Consider the following 18,741-nt stretch of genomic DNA (forward strand, 5'->3'; position numbering starts at 1 on the left):
TGGGAGTTGCGTAGCTTCATGCACTTTTAGATTGGTTACATCAGTAGTCCTATAAATTGAGTCATTTGCGCACCTTGTAAGCTTGATGCAGGACTAGAACAGATCAAAGCTATCCTGTAGGACAATGACTATCCTGATGAGATCAGCTATGCATTGCACAGATTTGCAAATGAGCCAGAAGCCACCAGGCTTGGACCTGAAAAGTGCCCATTCAACCTCAAATTGCCCTGGAAAGACAAAGTATCTCAAAAATGTGAGACAGTTAAGCAAGCTATTTGTCATTGTTACTATGCAGTGGCTATTCGAGTGGTATTTTCCAATGATTGGCTAATCAAATCAAATAGTTTACTCCTATGGAAAAAAAGATTGATGAATGTAAGTCCTCTTATAGTCAGAAATGGGAGAATTCATGATGGGGAGCAAAGAAATGGTTCAGGAACTAAATTTGTATTTTACTTCTGTCTTCACAAGGAAGACATGAATAATATACCAAAGGTTCTGAGAGAAACACGTTTTAGTAAGGAGTTGAAATCACCATTAGAGAAATGGTTTTGGGGAAATTGATGGGATTGAAAGTGGATAAATCTCCAAGACCTGATAATCTTCATTCTTGAATACTTAAGGAAGTAGCCCTTTGGTGGTCATTTTCCAAAATTCTTTGGACTCTGGACTGGTTCCTACAGATTGGAGGATAGCTAATGCAAGCCCACTATCCAAAAAAGGAGGTAGACAGAAAACAGGGAACTACAGACCAGTGAGCCCAACATCAGTACTGGGGAAGTTGTTGGAGTCCATTATCAAGAATTTCAAACTAGCATTTGGAACATAGCAGTATAATCAGACAAAGTCACCATGGATTTACAAAGGGGAAATCATGCTTGACAAATCTATTGGAATCCTTTGAAGATTTGACTTGTAGGATTGACCAAGGAGAACCAGTGGATGTGTTTACTTAAACTTTCAGACGACTTTCAACAACGTCTCACATGGTAGGCCACTATGTGAAGTTAAAGCACATGGGATTATGGGTAGTGTCTTGAAATCGATAGAGAGCTGGCTAGCAGATAGGAGGCAAAGAGTTGGCATAAATGGACCTTTCTCTGATTGGCAGGCAGTGACTAGTGGATACCACAGGGACCTGTGCTAGGACCCAAACTGTTCACATTAAATGTTCATGATTTGGAAGATGGAACTAAATGTATCATCTCTAATTTTGCAGATGATACGAAGTTGGATGGAGGGTGGTGAGCTGTGAGGAGGATGCAAAGATGCATCAGTGTGATTTGGACAGGCTGAGTGATTTGGCATATCAATAGCAGATGGTATATAATGTTAAGTGTGAGGCTATACACTTCATAGCAATAATAGGAAGGCAGATTATTATTTGAATGGCTGTAAATTGAAAGAGGTGGATACTCAGCGAGACCTTGGTATTCTTGTGCATCAGTCACTGAAAGTAAGCACGCAGGTGCAGCAGGCAGAAAAAAAGGCAAATGGTACATTGGCTTCATAGTAAGAGGATTTAGTATAGGAATAGTGATGTTTTACTGCAATTGTACGTGGCGTTGGCGAAGCCACACCTAGAGTACTGTGTGTAGTTTTAATGTCCTTATCTGAGGAAGGATGACCTTGTGATAAAGGAATTACAGCGAAGGTTTACCAGGCTGATTATTGAGATGGCAAGTCTGTCATATGAGTTGAGATTAGGATCATATTCATTGAACTTTAGCAGAGTGATCTCATAGAAATTTATAAAATTGTAACTGGATTAGATAGGTTAGATTCAGAAAGAATGTTCCCAATGGTGGGGGAGTCCAGAACTCAGGGTCATAGTGTGAGGATAAAGGGTAAACCTTTTAGGACTGAGGTGAGGAGAAATTTCTTCACCTAGAGAGTGGTGAATCTATGGAATTCTCTACCACATTTGTCATTCTCTACCACAATGACAAAACATTGTGTGATTTCAAGATGAAATTGGATATATTTCTTGGGACTAAAGGGATCAAGGGATATTGCGGGGGGTGGGGGGGGGAAGGGGGATCAGGATATTGAATTTGATGATCAGCCATAATGATAATGAATGTCAGAGCAGGATTGAAGGGCTGAATGGCCTACTTCTGCTTCTATTTTCAATGTTTCCATGTTTCTATGTTTGTAATATGCTGACAACAGGCCAAACTCAACAATTACAAAATTAAAACAAAATGTCTTCTGTAAGATGTGATTCTGCAATTAGATAGAACTTTCTCAATAATCCTGAGTGTGCTAATAGCTATAATAACAAGCAATTTTGATAATCAATTTAGCTTGTACCATGAATCATTTATGCTTGCTAGAAGCAACATAAATTCATAGCAAATACCCATACTTTACAAAGAAAAGGAATATGCATAAGCTCACATCTTGCTTTGAGTTACCTGTGAACTTGGGAAGCCTATAGCACTCCTCCCTTACTTTCTTCATGACAATACCTTTGCCAATTATAGCTGACTTGCCAATCAATCAATATCTTTTCTTTCAGTAGTATAAATTGTGGTGATTGTTTAAAATTTGACATTCTTACACTTATTCTGATACTTAATGAAAAGCTTCAGCAGCAAATCTCTTTAGCTATATTCAAATTCTGTATGGTCAAGCAAACATGTGCCAGATTCCTAGGAAGTGGGTAGACTACAGTCTTCATGCATCAGTCTTCCCTCCCTGATCTTTCAGCACTTCAGAACAGATTCACCAGCTTGCTGCTTGGAGACAGATGTTATCCACTCAGAACTTACTTGATGATACCTATGAGGAACCCAGCAATGATACACACGACTACTAAGATCAAAGCTGTGTGGCAACAAGCGGAGGTGTGGGCAAATCTCCCGAATCTAGTGCAGCAAGGTGGGAGAATGTTGTGTCCGGGCATGCATGGGATTCACACATGCGTTCTTGCCATGTGTGCGTCGCCCAGCGCCGGATTTTCAGCGCCATCTGATTAGCACTGGAAACAGGCGGGAACACCGAGTAAGTACTTTATATCTTATTTTAATGTTATTTTAACATGATTAGGGGGCCCGGGACTGAATTCTCCAAGCCTACGAGCATTTTCCACCCCGTCAGGAATATTTCACTCCAGCGGGGTTCAGACTAACTCCTCACTTTCACTTGCTGGAATGAAGGGATGGCAATTGGGGCCCCACAGGGGATCCAGTGACGGGGTTGGGGGGGGGGGGGGTGTGTGGTGCCCTCTTGGCATGGCCACCCTGCAGTGCCAGCCTGTGCTCCCTGGCACTAACGGTCAAAGTGCCCATGCCCAGGGGCAGCTTGGCACACCCCACTGGACATCAGTGCCAAGCGGGTGGGCCCTATAGGGTTGGGAGCTGGTGAAGGATGAAGCTTAGGGGCAATCAGTGGGGGTGGGGGGGGGGTCCTGCTGCCACTCTGTATGGGTGTTGTGAAACTTCTTACTCTGCATGGAGATCGATGGGAGCAGGAGGGAGACCAACGATTGGGGCAGGTTGGGGGTGGGCATGAGAGGGGTCGGGACTGCTTGGGGGGGTGGTGAATCTGTTTTGGGGATAGGCTGCAGATCGGGGTGGGCTGGGGGTACCTGCCAGAGGGGAGGAAGTCGTCACAGCTGGAGGGAAGAGGGTGGAGATGGTGCTAGAGGTTGGGGCTGTCCAGGACAGGGGTTGGGTCGAGGCTAGCCTGGGAATTGTCGGTGGAGGTGGGGGTGCACAAATGGGCCACGGGTGTATTGGGAGCGGCGGGGGGCAGCACTGCGGGGATCCTAGGCTAGCATGTGATTGAGCTGGCCAGCAAACAGGGAGGTCGACAGTTCGCAGCCTGCTGATCTCAGCCTCTCCAGCGTGAATGAGTCCTGCCCCCTGAAAATTAATGATAATCACAGGTGGCCTCTGCAGTGTACAAAGTGTGGGAGATTCTAGTGTGAATTCCCACTGAAAAAAACCAGTGTGATTTACTCCAGTTTTGCTGCAAATTTGATACTTAGAACTCTTCTGGGAGAATTCCACCCAAGAAATGTTATTCAGCAAGCTATCAGGATGCTAAAGATGCATATCCGATGCCCAGATAGATCAATACCAATCAGGTTTCAAGAATGATTGTGCTGTGCTGTGCTCTGTGCAACATAGTACGGTAGTAAGGATTAAAGCTACAGAAAGAAAAAGGTGCAGAGCTTTTTGGATTAGAAGAAACTGGAGGAGAAATGTGATGTGGCCAGTGTATGAGCAGCAGTACACAGTATGCCCTTGTAACTGAAATATTTAGTTAGGTTGCACCAGTGCATCTGCCTGGCAACCACATTCTGAACAAAACTAACACCGCACCTTCTTGAATTCAGAACAGTCTTGCAATCAACAAAGCATCTGTTTCACAGAAACCTATTATTTGGCTTTAAGCCTTGTTTTACGATTCATCACAAACGAGAAGGCTATTTACTAGGCAGCAAACAAAAATGGACAACATGGGAAAGTGGTGCAAGCAAGTAATTTTTATGTGACTTAAAAATTAGCAGAAATTTAGCAATATAACATTTAGTCGCTTGGGTAGCACGGAATTTAAGAATTCCTGAAAAAAGAGATGTGCTTTTGAAGGTTTTAATTTGGTGCCTTCTTGTCTCTTTTTTTCAGCAATACTTAATATAATATTTTGCAACATACCCATGTGCATACCCACTGGAAGTACAAATCTTTATGCATCCTTATTCTGCTTCTGTCATGTTTGATTTGAGTTATTATTGTCACATGTATTGTGAAAAGTATTGTTTCTTGTGCTATACAGACAAAACATAGAGTGCATAAAGGAGAAGGAGAGAGTACAGTGTTGCAATCACAGCTAGAGTGTAGAGAAAGATCAGCTTTATATGTTTATGTAGTGCAGCAATGTGTATGTAATATAGTAATATGTATTATATAGTGCAAACCCTGTGGCTTCAGCTGAGTTAGGGGTAGGCTGCTCAAATCTCTACTTTGATTGTTAAGATGTCCTTGGCTAATGTCATTTGGGTTTTGCAGCTTGGGGTGCCAAAGACTGCTCTACCTACAGAGCTTTGCTGAGCAAGACTCTGGTATTGGATTATGAATCAGTATGTGAGGTACTGACAGGGCTCATTTCATGTCTTATTTCTCCATCTTCTCTCTTGGCCAACCCACATTTTATTGCTAGAAATGAGCTGGTGAGCTCTTTGCTGCACATAAGAGGGGTGCTGAAGGACTGAAGCTAGGGTTTGATGAATTCTAATTAGGATAAAATTCAGAGTATTTAAGCCATTGATAGGGGCCAGCAAGCATTTGCCAATGACAGTCATCATTGTGACAGTCTGCATTATCAATGCATTCATGCCTGAAATGGACTCCTCCAAAACCTCGACTGGCATGCATAGTGTGGCTTGAAAATCTGCCAGTATCTCTGAGCTCTTTTTGCTGCTTCTCAAGAATTATCCTCATTGCTAATGATGCAATGTTCAACATCTGCTTCCAGCTGAGTAGAGCTTGCAGCAGACTCTTTTACTGTTTCTGTTGGCACCATCTGTTCATGCTCATTTGTGCTATGTGAGCTACCAGGTTAAAACCTAACTATTTGACTTACCTGCCTTGTCGAAATATGTATCTAAGTTTATATGGTCTGCATGAATCCTGTGATGGACTTCCTGCTGCACTGTCTCCTGCAGAATACATGATAGGCTTGTGCAGGATTAAAGACATTAATTGGAACAGTCATGGTAAGACTCTTTTAAGTGAACATTATGCACATGGTTACATTTTGCTTGTTGCTGACGTCAAGTCAACGTAAATGAGATTGTATGGCACATGGTGATGTGATATTTAATTCTGTTACCAGGTAGTTGGGAGGAGCCATGTCTCCCTCTCCTTTATATGGAGATGCTAGCGTTGGACTGGGGTAAACACAGTAAGAAGTCTCACAACACCAGGTTAAAGTCCAACCAGTTTATTTGATAGTAAACCCACAAGCTTTCGGAAACGCTGTTCCTTCGTCAGGTGTGTGGAACAGCGTTTCCGAAAGCTTGTGGGTTTACTATCAAATAAACTGGTTGGACTTCAACCTGATGTTGTGAGACTTCTTACTGTGTTCCCTCCCCTTAGTCAGACATACTGAGACTTGTCTTATCTTAAGTGTTTGCTCCTCTGCAGCCAGCATGATCAAATAAAGTCTGACCACCTCCAGTTCTGTGCTTCTCTCCTAAGTTCAGACCTTTTTTTTGCAAGGTGAAAAAGAAGAAACCATTTAGTAGATGTAATGGAATATGTCAAATGGGTGGATGAGCAGCCTTTTTGAAGGTTACCAAGAGGGACGGGCAAGGCATTTCATTAAGATGAAGGTGTCTGTGATGGATAGTCAGATGGGAATGTAATGAAGTGTGCAATCAGAAGGAAGTGGATGCACCTGCAAGTTAAGATGGTGTGAGCAGTAATGTGCTTAAGTAAGCTTGGGAGTGCAGTGAGGGTTTGGGTGATACCCACACCAGAATCTAGTGTGTGTATAATGCCACATTATACTCATTATACTCATTTTCTTCTCCAGAGAGGTCATTAAAACACTTCCAACACTGACCGGGAGCATAGATAACCTCCTCAGCAACTTCAAGTCATGCCTTCTTGATCTCTGAGACAGTTTGTTTTGTCACGTCAACAGGGAAAGATACCACTATTATTCATTGTAGCATAAGTCTAGAGAGACAGCTATTAACCATGGTGCTGTCCTGCCACTTTGGAAATCCATTAATATAGTTCAGGCTTTTGGCTATATTTGAATTTTTTTCTCATTCAAGGAACCAATGAGCAAATTTGAGAAAGATAAATTTTGGTATAATAGTAAATGAAAATCTTAAAATAAAGCTGACGTGAAAAAAAAACTTGCAGAGCAAAAAAACATACTAAATTGATAATTTAAAAAAACTGAGTAATAATTAAAGAGCTGAGCCAAGGGAAAGCGCCAGGGGCCGAGGGAAAGCAATGTGAGGCAGGGGAAAGTGACAGGAGCAGAGGAGAAAGCGATGGGAGGCAAGGGAAAGTAACAGGAGCTGAAGGAAAGCAATAGGAGCTAAGGAAAAGTGGCAGGAGAAAAGGAAAAGCAACGGGAAGCTGAGAAAGTGACAGGAGCTGGGCTAAGGGTAAAGCAGCGGGAGCTGTGGGAAGCGGCTAGAGTGGTGCGACCTGTGATTGGAGGAGCAACTCCTGCTAAAACATTCAATTTCACTGACTGGTCTGAGTGGCATTTTATACAGTGTCTCTGGGGGCCACATATCGAGTCTTCAAAGACTACATGACGTGCTCCAGGGCCCCTGATTGGACAAGTCTGTTTTCATTACTTCATAGATCATTGGGAAGTCTTCAAGAGAGGGTGGCACCTGTACAGAAATATCCTGGCTGGGAGTTTTGCTGGAGTGTTTTGGCAGGGTTTAAACTAATGTGGCAGGGGGGTGAGAATCAAAACAGTAGGTCAGTAAGCACTGAGGCTGGGAACGAGCTGGGAGCCAGGGCAAGGCTAGCTAAGAAGAAAAGCATTCTGGAGGAGGATGACCTGAGTGGGCCTGGAGGTCTGGAGTGCATCTGCTTCAATGCGAGGAGCGTAACGGGTAAAACAGATGAACTTAGGGCCTAATTGCTTTCGCAGAATTTGGATGTGGTTGCGGTGACGGAGACTTGATTAAAAGAAGGATAGGACTGGCAGCTGAATATTCCAGGGTGTAATAAGTGTTTTAGGTGAGACAGAAGAGGGGCTAAAAGAGGCGGAGGAGTAGCAATATTAGTTAGGGAGCATATTACAGCAGTGCAGAGGGTGGACAATTTAGAGGGGTCATGTAATGAGTCACTGTGGGTGCAGTCACTATGCTGGGGGTATACTACAGGCCACCCAACAGCCCAAGGGAAGTGGAGGAACGGATATGTAAGGAGATTCTGGATAGATGCAGAAAAAATATGGTTGTTGTAGTGGGAGACTTTAATTTCCCTGGTATAGACTGGAAAGTGCTTAGGGCAGGGGGTCTGGACAGGGAGAAATTTGTAAAATGCATATAGGAAGGTTTTTTGGAACAATACGTAGATAGCCCAACTAGACAGAGGGCTATACTGGACCTAGTTCTGGGAAATGAGCCCAGTCAGGTCGTCAAGTTTCAGTAGGGGAACATGTGGCAAATAGCGACCACAATTCTGTTAACTTTAGGATGGTAATGGACAAGGATGAGTGTTGTCCTATGGGTAGGGTGCTAAATTGGGGTAGGGCTAACTATAGCATATAGGCAGGAATTGGTGGCCATTGATTGGGAGAGGCTGTTCGAGGATAAGTCCACGTCTGGCATGTGGGAGTCTTTTCAGGAACAGTTGATGAGGCTGCAGGACAGGCATGTGCCTGTAAAAAGGAAGGATAGGAAAGGTAGGATTCCAGAGCTGTGGATAACCAGGGAAATTGAGGATCTGTTCAAAAAGAAAAGAGAGGCGTACGTTAGGTCCAGGCAACTGAAAACAAATGGAGCTCTGGAGGAATACAGAGAAAGTAGGAAAGAATTCAAACGGGGAGCTAGAAGGGCAAAAAGAAGTCTCAAAATGTTCTTGGCAGACAGGATTAAGGAGAATCCTAAGACATTTTATTCATATGTTAGGAACGAAAGAGTTGTCAGAGAAAAAATCGGACCTCTCAGGGATAAAGGAGGGGAATTATGTTTAGAATCCAAGGGAATGGGGAGATCCTAAATGAATGCTTTGCATCAGTATTCACAAAGGAGAGAGACGTGTTGACTGGGAGCGTCTCAGAGGGAGGTGTTGACCCATTAGAGAAAATCTCGATTACAAGGGAGGAAGTGTTAGGTTTTTTAGGGAACATTAAAACTGACAAATCCCCTGATGGCATCTATCCTAGACTGCTCAGGGAGACAAGAGATGAAATTGCTGGGCCTCTGACAGAAATCTTTGTCTCTTCATTGGAACAGGTGAGGTCCCAGAGGATTGGAGGATAACGAATGTGGTACTGTTATTTAAGAAGGGTAGCAGGGAAAACCCGGGTAATTATAGGCCGGTGAGCTTGACGTCCGTGGTAGGGAAGTTGTTGGAGAGGATTCTTAGAGATAGGATGTATGCGCATTTAGAACAGAACAATCTCATTAGTATCAGACAGCATGGTTTTGAAAGAGGGAGGTCGTGCCTTACAAATTTGGTGGAGTTTTTTGAGGAGGTGACAAAAACGGTTGACGAAGGAAGGGCCATGGATGTCATCTATTTGGATTTCAGTAAGGCGTTTGACAAGGTCCCACATGGCAGGTTGGTGAAAAAGGTTAAGGCTCATGGGATACAAGGAGAGGTGGCTAGATGGGTAGAGAACTGGCTTGGCCACAGGAGACAGAGGGTAGCAGTCGAAGGGTCTTTTTCAGCTGTAGGTCTGTGACCAGTGGTGTTCCGCAGGGCTCTGTACTGGGACCTCTACTATTTGTGATATATATAAATGATTTGGAAGAAGGTGTAACTGGTGTGATCAGTAAGTTTGCGGATGACACGAAGATGGCTGGACTTGTTGATAGCGATGAACATTGACGGACAATACAGCAGGATGTAGATAGGCTGGAAAATTGGGCAGAGAAATGGCAGATGGAATTTAATCCAGATAAATGTGAAATGATGCATTTTGGAAGAACTAATGTAGGGGGGAGTTGTACAATAAATGGCAGAACCATCAAAAGTATAGAAACACAGAGGGACCTAGGTGTGCAAGTCCACAAATCCTTGAAGGTGGCAGCACAGGTGGAGAAGGTGGTGAAGAAGGCATATGGCATGCTTGCCTTTATAGGATGGGGTATAGAGTATAAAAACTGGAGTCTGATGTTGCAGCTGTACAGAATGTTGGTTAGGCCACATTTGGAGTACCGCGTCCAGTTCTGGTCGCCACACGACCAGAAAGACGTGGAGGCTTTGGAGAGAGTGCAGAGGAGGTTTACTAGGATGTTGCCTGGTATGGAGGGTCTTAGCTATGAGGAGAGATTGGGTAAACTGGGGTTGTTCTCCCTGGAAAGATGGAGAATGAAGGGAGACCTAATAGAGGTGTACAAAATTATGAAAGGTATAGATAGGGTGAACAGTGGGAAGCTTTTTCCCAGGTCGGAGGTGATGATCACGAGGGGTCACAGGCTTAAGGTGAGAGGGGCGAGGTATAACTCAGATATCAGAGGGACGTTTTTTACACAGAGGGCGGTGGGGGCCTGGAATGCACTGCCAAGTAGGGTGGTGGATGCGGACACACTGGGATTGTTTAAGACTTACCTGGATAGTCACATGAGCAGACTGGGAATGGAGGGATACAAATGAATGGTCTAGTTGGACCAATGAGCGGCACAGGCCAAAGGGCCTATTTCCTGTGCTGTACTGTTCTTTGTTCTTTGTTCCTCGGTTCCCTCCATTTTCACAATCTTTCAACAGGTACCTTCACAATGTCCCTTTGTAAAGTTCAACTAAATTAGAATCATGTGGTTTGTCATGACATTTGCTTACCTTAAGGGCGGCATGGTGGCACAATGGTTAGCATTGCTGCCTCACAGCACCAAGACCCGGGTTCTATTCCAGCTTGTGTCACTGTCTGTGTGGAGTTTGCACGTTCTCCATGTGTTTGCGTGGATTTCCTCCCGGATGTTCTGGTTTCCTCCCACAATCCAAAAAATTTGCTGGTCAGATGGATTGGCCATGCTAAATTCTCCCTCAGTGTACCCAAACAGGCGCTGGAGTGTGGCAACTAGGGGATTTTCACAGTAATTTCATTGCAGTGTTGATGTAAGCATACTTGTTACTATTAGGTAAAATCTTTAAACTTTATCAGTTTACGAAAACTGCAAATGCAGTGGCCAAGTTTTAATAAAAGACACACTGCAGATAATTCCAGTTTCTCAAGAACTTTAAAAGCTACAATGGATTTGCCTCCATCACTAATTGTGATAGCACTTCCATGGTCTAATAGTGCACTGACATAGATAAAAAAACCAATCTCTTAACCTGTCCTGTTGACGATTATCTTAGGTTTAGATGCCGTCTAAACCAGGTGTAAATAGGTGGAAATACCTATTTTACAAAACTCCATATAATTTCACCACTTTATTCTAGTGAACATCCTTAACTATTATGAACCATTTGTACAGCTGTTACAATGTGTAACTGTGCTTTGTTTCAGCTTCTAACTTATGATAGAAGATGGAAACGAGCAGTCAGACAAAAACACCTCCAAAAAAGAAATTGAAAGCATCCAAACCCAGTTTACATAGTCCTGAGGAAATGGTGGTAAAATACCCTAGTATTAAACCAAGGGGTTATTATTCAGAGGTCCTTCCTGCAGGAGCATCAACTATTCTGGGGGTAAGTAAATGTCAAAATCATCTCAATGCTGTTGAGTTCTATACAGTGCATCAAGGAAATCCCATTAATAAACACAATTTATTCTCTCCTGTGCAGTACATACATTGAAGAATAATTCCCTGAAATACTGGTGTTTTGCTAGATTTTGTTCATAGTAATGCACACTTGCAATGTAAATATCTCAATCCTGCACCAGACAAGGCAAGCCTATGTCAAAAATCTTAAAGTGTGCTGAGTTGGTTTGATTCTCCCATAGGATAAGTTTCAGATCAAGCTCAAAATCTATGATTGTAGCAAAAATAGGTAATACTCCATAAATCAGACAATGATTTACAGATTCATTGCACTTCCTCTCCCTATCAATTACCCCCTCCCCTTCCATCCCATCACCAACAAGATCTCTGCCACAGTCTTTATGAGATAGGTAAACTATTAAAAGTTGTTTGAAGCTATCATTTATAGGGAAGAGGGAAGAGTGAAGGCAGATGCCAGATTGGAGCAGGCAACCAGATAGCAGGGAAATCATGATGAGAGCATAGAACACTAATTTTCTCCCCGGTCATTCCCTTTATATAGTTTAATGGGGCACACATCAATTGCAGGCAGGTTTCTAAACGCTGATGCAAAGCAGCACTTGCATCCCATCTGCTAGGAATTGCATGAACATTACTTGGTGGCTGCTCCTCGCTATTTTTTATGATTGATCTGCAGGAAAATCTAGATTGTTTTCTTTCCTTCACCTTAACTGCAAATGGAAATTCATGTCTTGCTATTCTATGGCATCATGCTGGTGACACAAAGTTAGTAAAAAGTCTGACAACACCAGGTTTTAGTCCAACCGATTTATTTGATAATAGACTCACAAGCTTTCGGGTTAGTCCCTTCGTCAGGTGAATGGAGAGTTCTGGCCTCAGACAGAGCATATAAAGCACAGACAGTTTAGAGATTACTGATTAGAATGCGAATCCTTACACCTAACCTGCTGTTCAAGACCTGAAGTGGCTGACAATGTGAGTGGAAGGAGCACTGATCACAGGTTACAGAGATGTGTATTGTCTCCAGACAGTACAGTAAGTGAGGGTTTGCAAACCCAGCCAAGTCACGGGCGTTACAGATAGTGCGACATGAACCCAAGATCCCTGTTGAGACCATCCTCATGTGTGCGGAACTTGGCTATCAGTTTCTGTTCAGCGACTCTGCACTGTCGTGTGTTGTGAAGGCCGCCTTGGAGAATGTTTACCCGAAGGTCAGAGGCTGAATGCCCGTGACCACTGAAGTGTTCACCAACAGGAAGGGAACAGTCTTGCCTGGTGATTGTCGAGCGATGTTCATTCATCCGTTGTCGTAGCGTCTGCATGGTCTCCCCAATGTACCATGCTTCGGGACACCCTTTCTTGCAACGTATCAGGTAGACAATGTTGGCCGAATTGCAAGAGTATTTACCATGTACTTGGTGGATGGTATTCTCACGTGTGATGATGGTATCCATGTGGATGATCCGGCATGTCTTGCAGAGGTTGCTGTGGCAGGGTTGTGTGGTATTGTGGTCACTGTTCTCCTGAAGGCTGGGTAGTTTGCTGTGAACAATGGTCTGTTTGAGGTTTTGTGGTTGTCTGAAGGCAAGAATTGGGGGTGTGGGGATAGCCCTGGCGAGATGTTCGTCTTCATCAATGATATGTTGAAGACTCCGGAGAAGATGTCGTAGTACTGGACGACGAAGGGTACTCTGTCCTCTGTGTCCCGTGTTTGTCTTCTGAGGAGATCGGTGCGGTTTTTCGCTGTGGCGCATCGGAACTGTCGATCTATGAGTCGAGCACCATATCCTGTTCTTATGAGGGCATCTTTCAGGGTCTGGAGGTGTCTGTCACGATCCTCCTCCTCTGAGCAAATCCTGTGTATACGGAGGGCTTGTCCATAGGGAATGGCTTCTTTAACATGTGGAGCATTGTGAGTTTGTCTGTGGGCTTGCGGTACAGTGAGGTGCTGAGGTGACCGTCCTTAATGGAGATGCGTGTGTCCAAGAATGCAACTGATTCTGGGGAATAGTCCATGGTGGGTCTGATGGTGGGGTGGAATTTGTTGATATCATCATATAGTTGTTTCAGTGATTGTTCACCATGAGGCCAAAGGAAGAAAATGTCATCGATGTGTCTAGTGTATAGCATTGGTTGAAGATTCTGTGCAGTGAAGAAGTCTTGTTCGAACCTGTGCATGAAGATGTTGGCATATTGAGGTGCAAATTTGGTCCCCATGGCTGTTCCGTGTGTCTGGATGAAAAACTGGTTGTTGAAAGTGAAGACATTGTGGTCCAGGATAAAGTGGATGAGTTGTAAAATTGCATCTGGAAACTGGCAGTTGTCAGCATTGAGTACTGAGGCAGTCGCAGCAATGTCATTGTTGTGGGGGATGTTGGTGTAGAGCGCCGAGACATCCATTGTGACGAGGAGTGTCCCTGGTTCAACTGCTCCATGTGTGCTGAGTTTCAGTAGAAGTCCATAGTGTCGCGACAAAAGCTGGGGGTTCTTTGTACAATGGGTTTCAGGATGCCTTCACGACACACGACAGCGCAGAGTCGCTGAACAGAGACTGATAGCCAAGTTCCGCACACATGAGAACGGTCTCAACAGGGATCTTGGGTTCATGTTGCACTATCTGTAACGCCCGTGACTTGGCTGGGTTTGCAAACCCTCACTTACTGTACTGTCTGGAGACAATACACATCTCTGTAACCTGTGATCAGTGCTCCTTCCACTCACATTGTCAGCCACTTCAGGCCTTGAACAGCAGGTTAGGTGTAAGGATTCGCATTCTAATCAGTAATCTCTAAACTGTCTGTGCTTTATATGCTCTGTCTGAGGCCAGAACTCTCCATTCACCTGACGAAGGGACTAACCTGAAAGCTTGTGAGTCTATTATCAAATAAATCGGTTGGACTAAAACCTGGTGTTGTCAGACTTTTTACTGTGTTTACGCCAGTCCAACGCCGGCATACCCACATCATGACACAAAGTTAGGCAGCATTGTGGATATTGTAAATGATAGCATAAAATTACAAAGGAATAGTGATAGACTTGGTGGAAGGGCAACACTGTGGCAGATGGATTCAATCTAAGCAAATGTGAGGTTATTCATTTTAGACAATAAAAGAATAGACCAAACCATTTTCTAGATGTTATGAAGTTGAAAACAGTAACGCCAAAAACACTTGGGTTCAGGTACATAGATCTTTAAAATGCCACAATCAGGTGCAGAAGATAATCAAGAAGGCTAATGGAATGTTGGCCTTTATGTCTAGAGGATTGGATATAAGGATGCAGAAGTTATGCTGCAGCTATACAAAACCCTGGTTAGACACCAGTTGGAGTACTGTGAACAGATCAGGGCACCACACCTTAGGAAGAATGTATTGCCATTAGAGGGAGTGGAGAGTAGGTTTACATGAATGATACCTGAATTTCAGGGGTTTAATTATGAGGAGAGTTGAAACAAATTAGACCTGTTTTTCTCTTGAATTTCTTAGGTCACGGAGTGATCTGATTGATGTCTTCAAAATACTAACAGGAAAAGACAGGGTAGATAAAAATAAACAATTTTCACTGCTTGAAGATTCCAGATCTAGGGGACATAATCTAAAAATTAGGGCCAGACAGTTCAGGAAGGATGTTAGGAAGCACTTCTACAACAAAGGATGATAGAAGTTTGGAACTCTCTTCCACAATGGCAGTTGATGCTAGATCAGTTGCTATCTTTAAATCTCAGATAGATAAATTTTTGTCAAGCAAAGCTATTAAGGGATTTGAACCAAGGCAGGTATATGGAGTTAGACTACAGATCAGCCATGATCTCATTAAATTGCAGAATAGGTTTGATGTGCAGACTGGCCTACCTTTGTCCCTAAGTTCCTATGCAATAACACTACACACTACATGATGGAAAAGCATTTGATGTGCATTTGCCTGTTACTTATACATTTAGATTTCATGATTCAAACATATACCTTTTATAGAATCATGCAAAAATAGAATGACACAGCATAGAAGGAAAATATTCAGCCCAGAGTTTCTGCACTAGCTCTTTGAAAGAGCTGGCCAATCATTCCCATTCTGCTGTCTTTTTTTCCCCCAGAGTCATGCAGATGTTTCCACTTCAAGTATTTATTCAATTCCCTTTTGAAAGTTGTTATTGAATCAACTTCCAGATTTTCTTTTCAGGCAGGGCATTCCAGTTCATCGTAACTCACTGCATAAAAAATGTTCTCCATGTTATTTTGCCAGTTACCTTAAATCAGTGCCCTCTGGTTACCAACTCTTCTGCCACTGAAAACTGTTTCTTCCTAATTACTCTATCAAAACTCTTCATGATTTTAAACATCTTTATTAAACCTCCCCTTAATTTCCCTGCTCAATGGAGAGTAGACCAGCTTATCTAATTTGTTTCTCCATCTAACTGAAATCTTTCCATCCTAGTGCCATTCTAGTAAACTTTCTCTGCATCTTCTCAACTATCTTGCTATCTTTCCTGAAGTTTACTGGCCAAAATTAGCTACCGTGCTCCAGCTGGTGCCTAACCAGTGTTTTATGAAGATTTAGCAAATCTTTATAGATTTGATGTTTTGTGCTTATTTCAATAAAAACAAACATCCTGTTTGCCTTTTCAGCAACCTTCTCAACTTACCCATACCCTTTGATCTTCAAAGACTCGTGTGTCCATGCAGTCTCAAAGTTCCCTGTTCTTGAACCTCTTCTAAAATTGTAATATTTTGTTTATCTTCCATCTCCTCATTCTTCTCATTCAAATATATCACATTTCTAGATGTTAGAATTAATTTGCCATGTGTCTGGTTTCTCGCCATTTTGTCCATGTTCTCCCGAAGTCTGTTACTAGCTTTTCCTTAAGTTTTGTGTCATCTATAAAATTTGGAATTATGACCTGTATATGATATGCATTGCAGCCAGTCGATCTGGGATTTAATCAGTTGAGAATTTGGAAATGTAGTGTCAAATTAAACAAACTAAAAATGAGGCAAGTGTAAACGAATTGCCAGTTTGCTATGGATTATTTTGTGCTCCTGGACAAAGCAAATTTATACTTATTCTCCCAAATAACGATTTACAGTGTTTCTTTCTGAAGATACTGCAGCTGGACAACATATACAGACTTTAAAACAGTGCTTATTTTGTTTCTCTCTTCACAGATGCCAGCTATCACTTTCCTATTTTAGACAGTTCTTAATAACTGTTTCTGAAAGAGTTAAGGTCTAATAGCATGCTAATTTATTTTTTTTAGAATGTTCAGGAAGGTCCTGAGGTAGTAAGGCACTATCTAAATCAGTCAGGCCAGCAATACTTCACTCCAGAAGGTAAGTACTTATTGATATTGACTTAAATGGTAATAAAAATCAGGAAAGATATAAAGCAGATTCACTAGAACCCATTTTACACAATTGAATAAAGTCAATATCTGTTCCCAATACTGTAGGCAAGGCATTGAATGTAATGGTTGAACAAATGCTTGGATATCCATTTTTTAATAAGGCATTTTTCATTCACTGGTTATAGTTCAGTTTCCATACATAAAACTGTTCTGCAAACTTCCCACAACTATTTTTCACCTGCTGCATTTGGACCACTTTGTTTATTCCCATTTGTTTCTTGCTTTAATGCATGGACTTGGCTTCTCTGCTCTACCTCTTTCGGTTTGCAACAAGGGTTGAGGGAAGTACTCGATGCTACTCAGTACAAGTCGGGTAAATGAGACACAGACAGAAAATGCTGGAAATGCATGTGAAAAGGGAAATGTATGTATGTTTCAGGTTTTATAAGAGTAGAGCATTTTCTGTTTTTGCCTTATTGCGAGAGTTTGTTTACTTTCAGAAATTTGTCAGTATAGTTTCTCTATGGGAACCATGCTGTTCTCTTTTGGATAGGATCGTGCAGTTTTTTATTTATGCCTAATGACATTGCACCCTAATTTCAGTCTCTGCTTTCGATGGGCCTGATGACCTTTTAACACAGCTGGAGTCACAAATATATGGATCAAGTACAGAACTGCAAACAAGGACAGACTTTACACTGAAATCCTTTCAACCAAAGGTGCAAGTTCCATTTCATGTGCCTCCTGGACAGCGTCCTCGTAAACTTGAGATCGAAAGGTAACATTTTCCAATCATCATTGTGTACCCTTGATAGGCAGCAGCAGACCACTGGTGTTGATAAAGTTTTTAACATATTGGCACAACAAATGTTTAACATTCATAAAAAGTAGGGATAGAAGTAAGCTGACGCAAAATTTATGTTACATTCAGTGACATAGCACTCTTTCCATAGTTACTGTAAATATAGGCTGACTGTTAATATTATTGAACAATATGTAAGTACTCCCTTAAATGAACACACATAAACTGGGATTTTTCTGCTTGTGTTCTCCTCAACATCTAATTTCTTGCCCATTAATTTTAATGCTGTCAGCCATGACTTAGTTGTTAGCAGCCTCGCCTCTGACTCAAAAGATTATCGGCTGGATTTCCGCCATGACAGAGCACCTCTCTTGTGGTGAAAATGGCAGAAGTGTCCAAAAATCACAAATCCTGTCTCAAACCTGGCACTTCCTATTTTGGCAGGGGCAGGAATGGGGGAAATTTGTGTTTTGTGCAAGCATGTTTCACAGAGGCAGCAGGCCATTTAATTCATCAGCTACTTCCTCTGGAGTGGAATTTTTGTAGCCCAGTGGTGTGAAACCTGAAGTGTGCAGATTGTACCTGGTAAGAGCAGGTCTGAACTTTGTGGATTTGTTTGGTTAGCTCAGATATCATAGAACATAGAACATAGAAAAACTACAGCACAAACAGGCCCTTCGGCCCACAAGTTGCGCTGATGATATCCATACCTACTAGGCTTACCTATAACCCTCAACTCTATTAAGTCCCACGTACTCATCCAAAAGTCTCTTGAAAGACCCTATTGAACTTGCCTCCACCACCACCGATGGCAGCCGATTCCACTCACCCACCACCCTCTGAGTGAAAAACTTACCCCTGATATCTCCTCTGTACCTACTCCCCAGCACCTTAAACCTGTGTCCTCTCGTAGCAACCATTCCAGCCCTTGGAAAAAGCCTCTGAGAATTCACCCGATCTATATCTCTTAACATCTTATACACTGCTATCAGGTCACCTCTCATCCTTTGTCTCTCTGAGGAGAAAAGACCAAGCTCCCTCAACCTATCCTCATAAGGCATGCCACCCAATCCAGGCAATATCCTTGTAAATCTCCTCTGCACCCTTTCAGTAGCTTCCACATCCTTCCTGTAATGAGGTGACCAGAACTGAGCACAGTATTCCAAGATAGGTCTGACTAGGGTCTTATAAAGCTGCAACATTATCTCCCCATTC

The 18,741-nt window shown here is 42.7% G+C and overlaps 1 protein-coding gene across 1 annotated transcript in view; it reads left to right on the plus strand.

Annotated features, from left to right (window-relative positions):
- Positions 1-18,741, plus strand: part of dnah1 (dynein, axonemal, heavy chain 1) — a 537,372-nt gene that overhangs the window by 37,708 nt on the left and 480,923 nt on the right. Inside the window, exons 3-5 of the mRNA XM_080184401.1 lie at positions 11,170-11,351; positions 16,638-16,710; positions 17,328-17,502. Coding sequence (XP_080040527.1) covers positions 11,190-11,351; positions 16,638-16,710; positions 17,328-17,502 — 410 coding nt within the window. The 5' untranslated portion in view covers positions 11,170-11,189. The remainder of the gene's footprint in view (positions 1-11,169; positions 11,352-16,637; positions 16,711-17,327; positions 17,503-18,741) is intronic.

The sequence above is a fragment of the Carcharhinus amblyrhynchos genome, chromosome 3 (assembly GCF_965287045.1).
Source record: "Carcharhinus amblyrhynchos chromosome 3, sCarAmb.v2.hapA, whole genome shotgun sequence".
NCBI classification, from domain to species: Eukaryota; Metazoa; Chordata; class Chondrichthyes; order Carcharhiniformes; family Carcharhinidae; genus Carcharhinus; species Carcharhinus amblyrhynchos.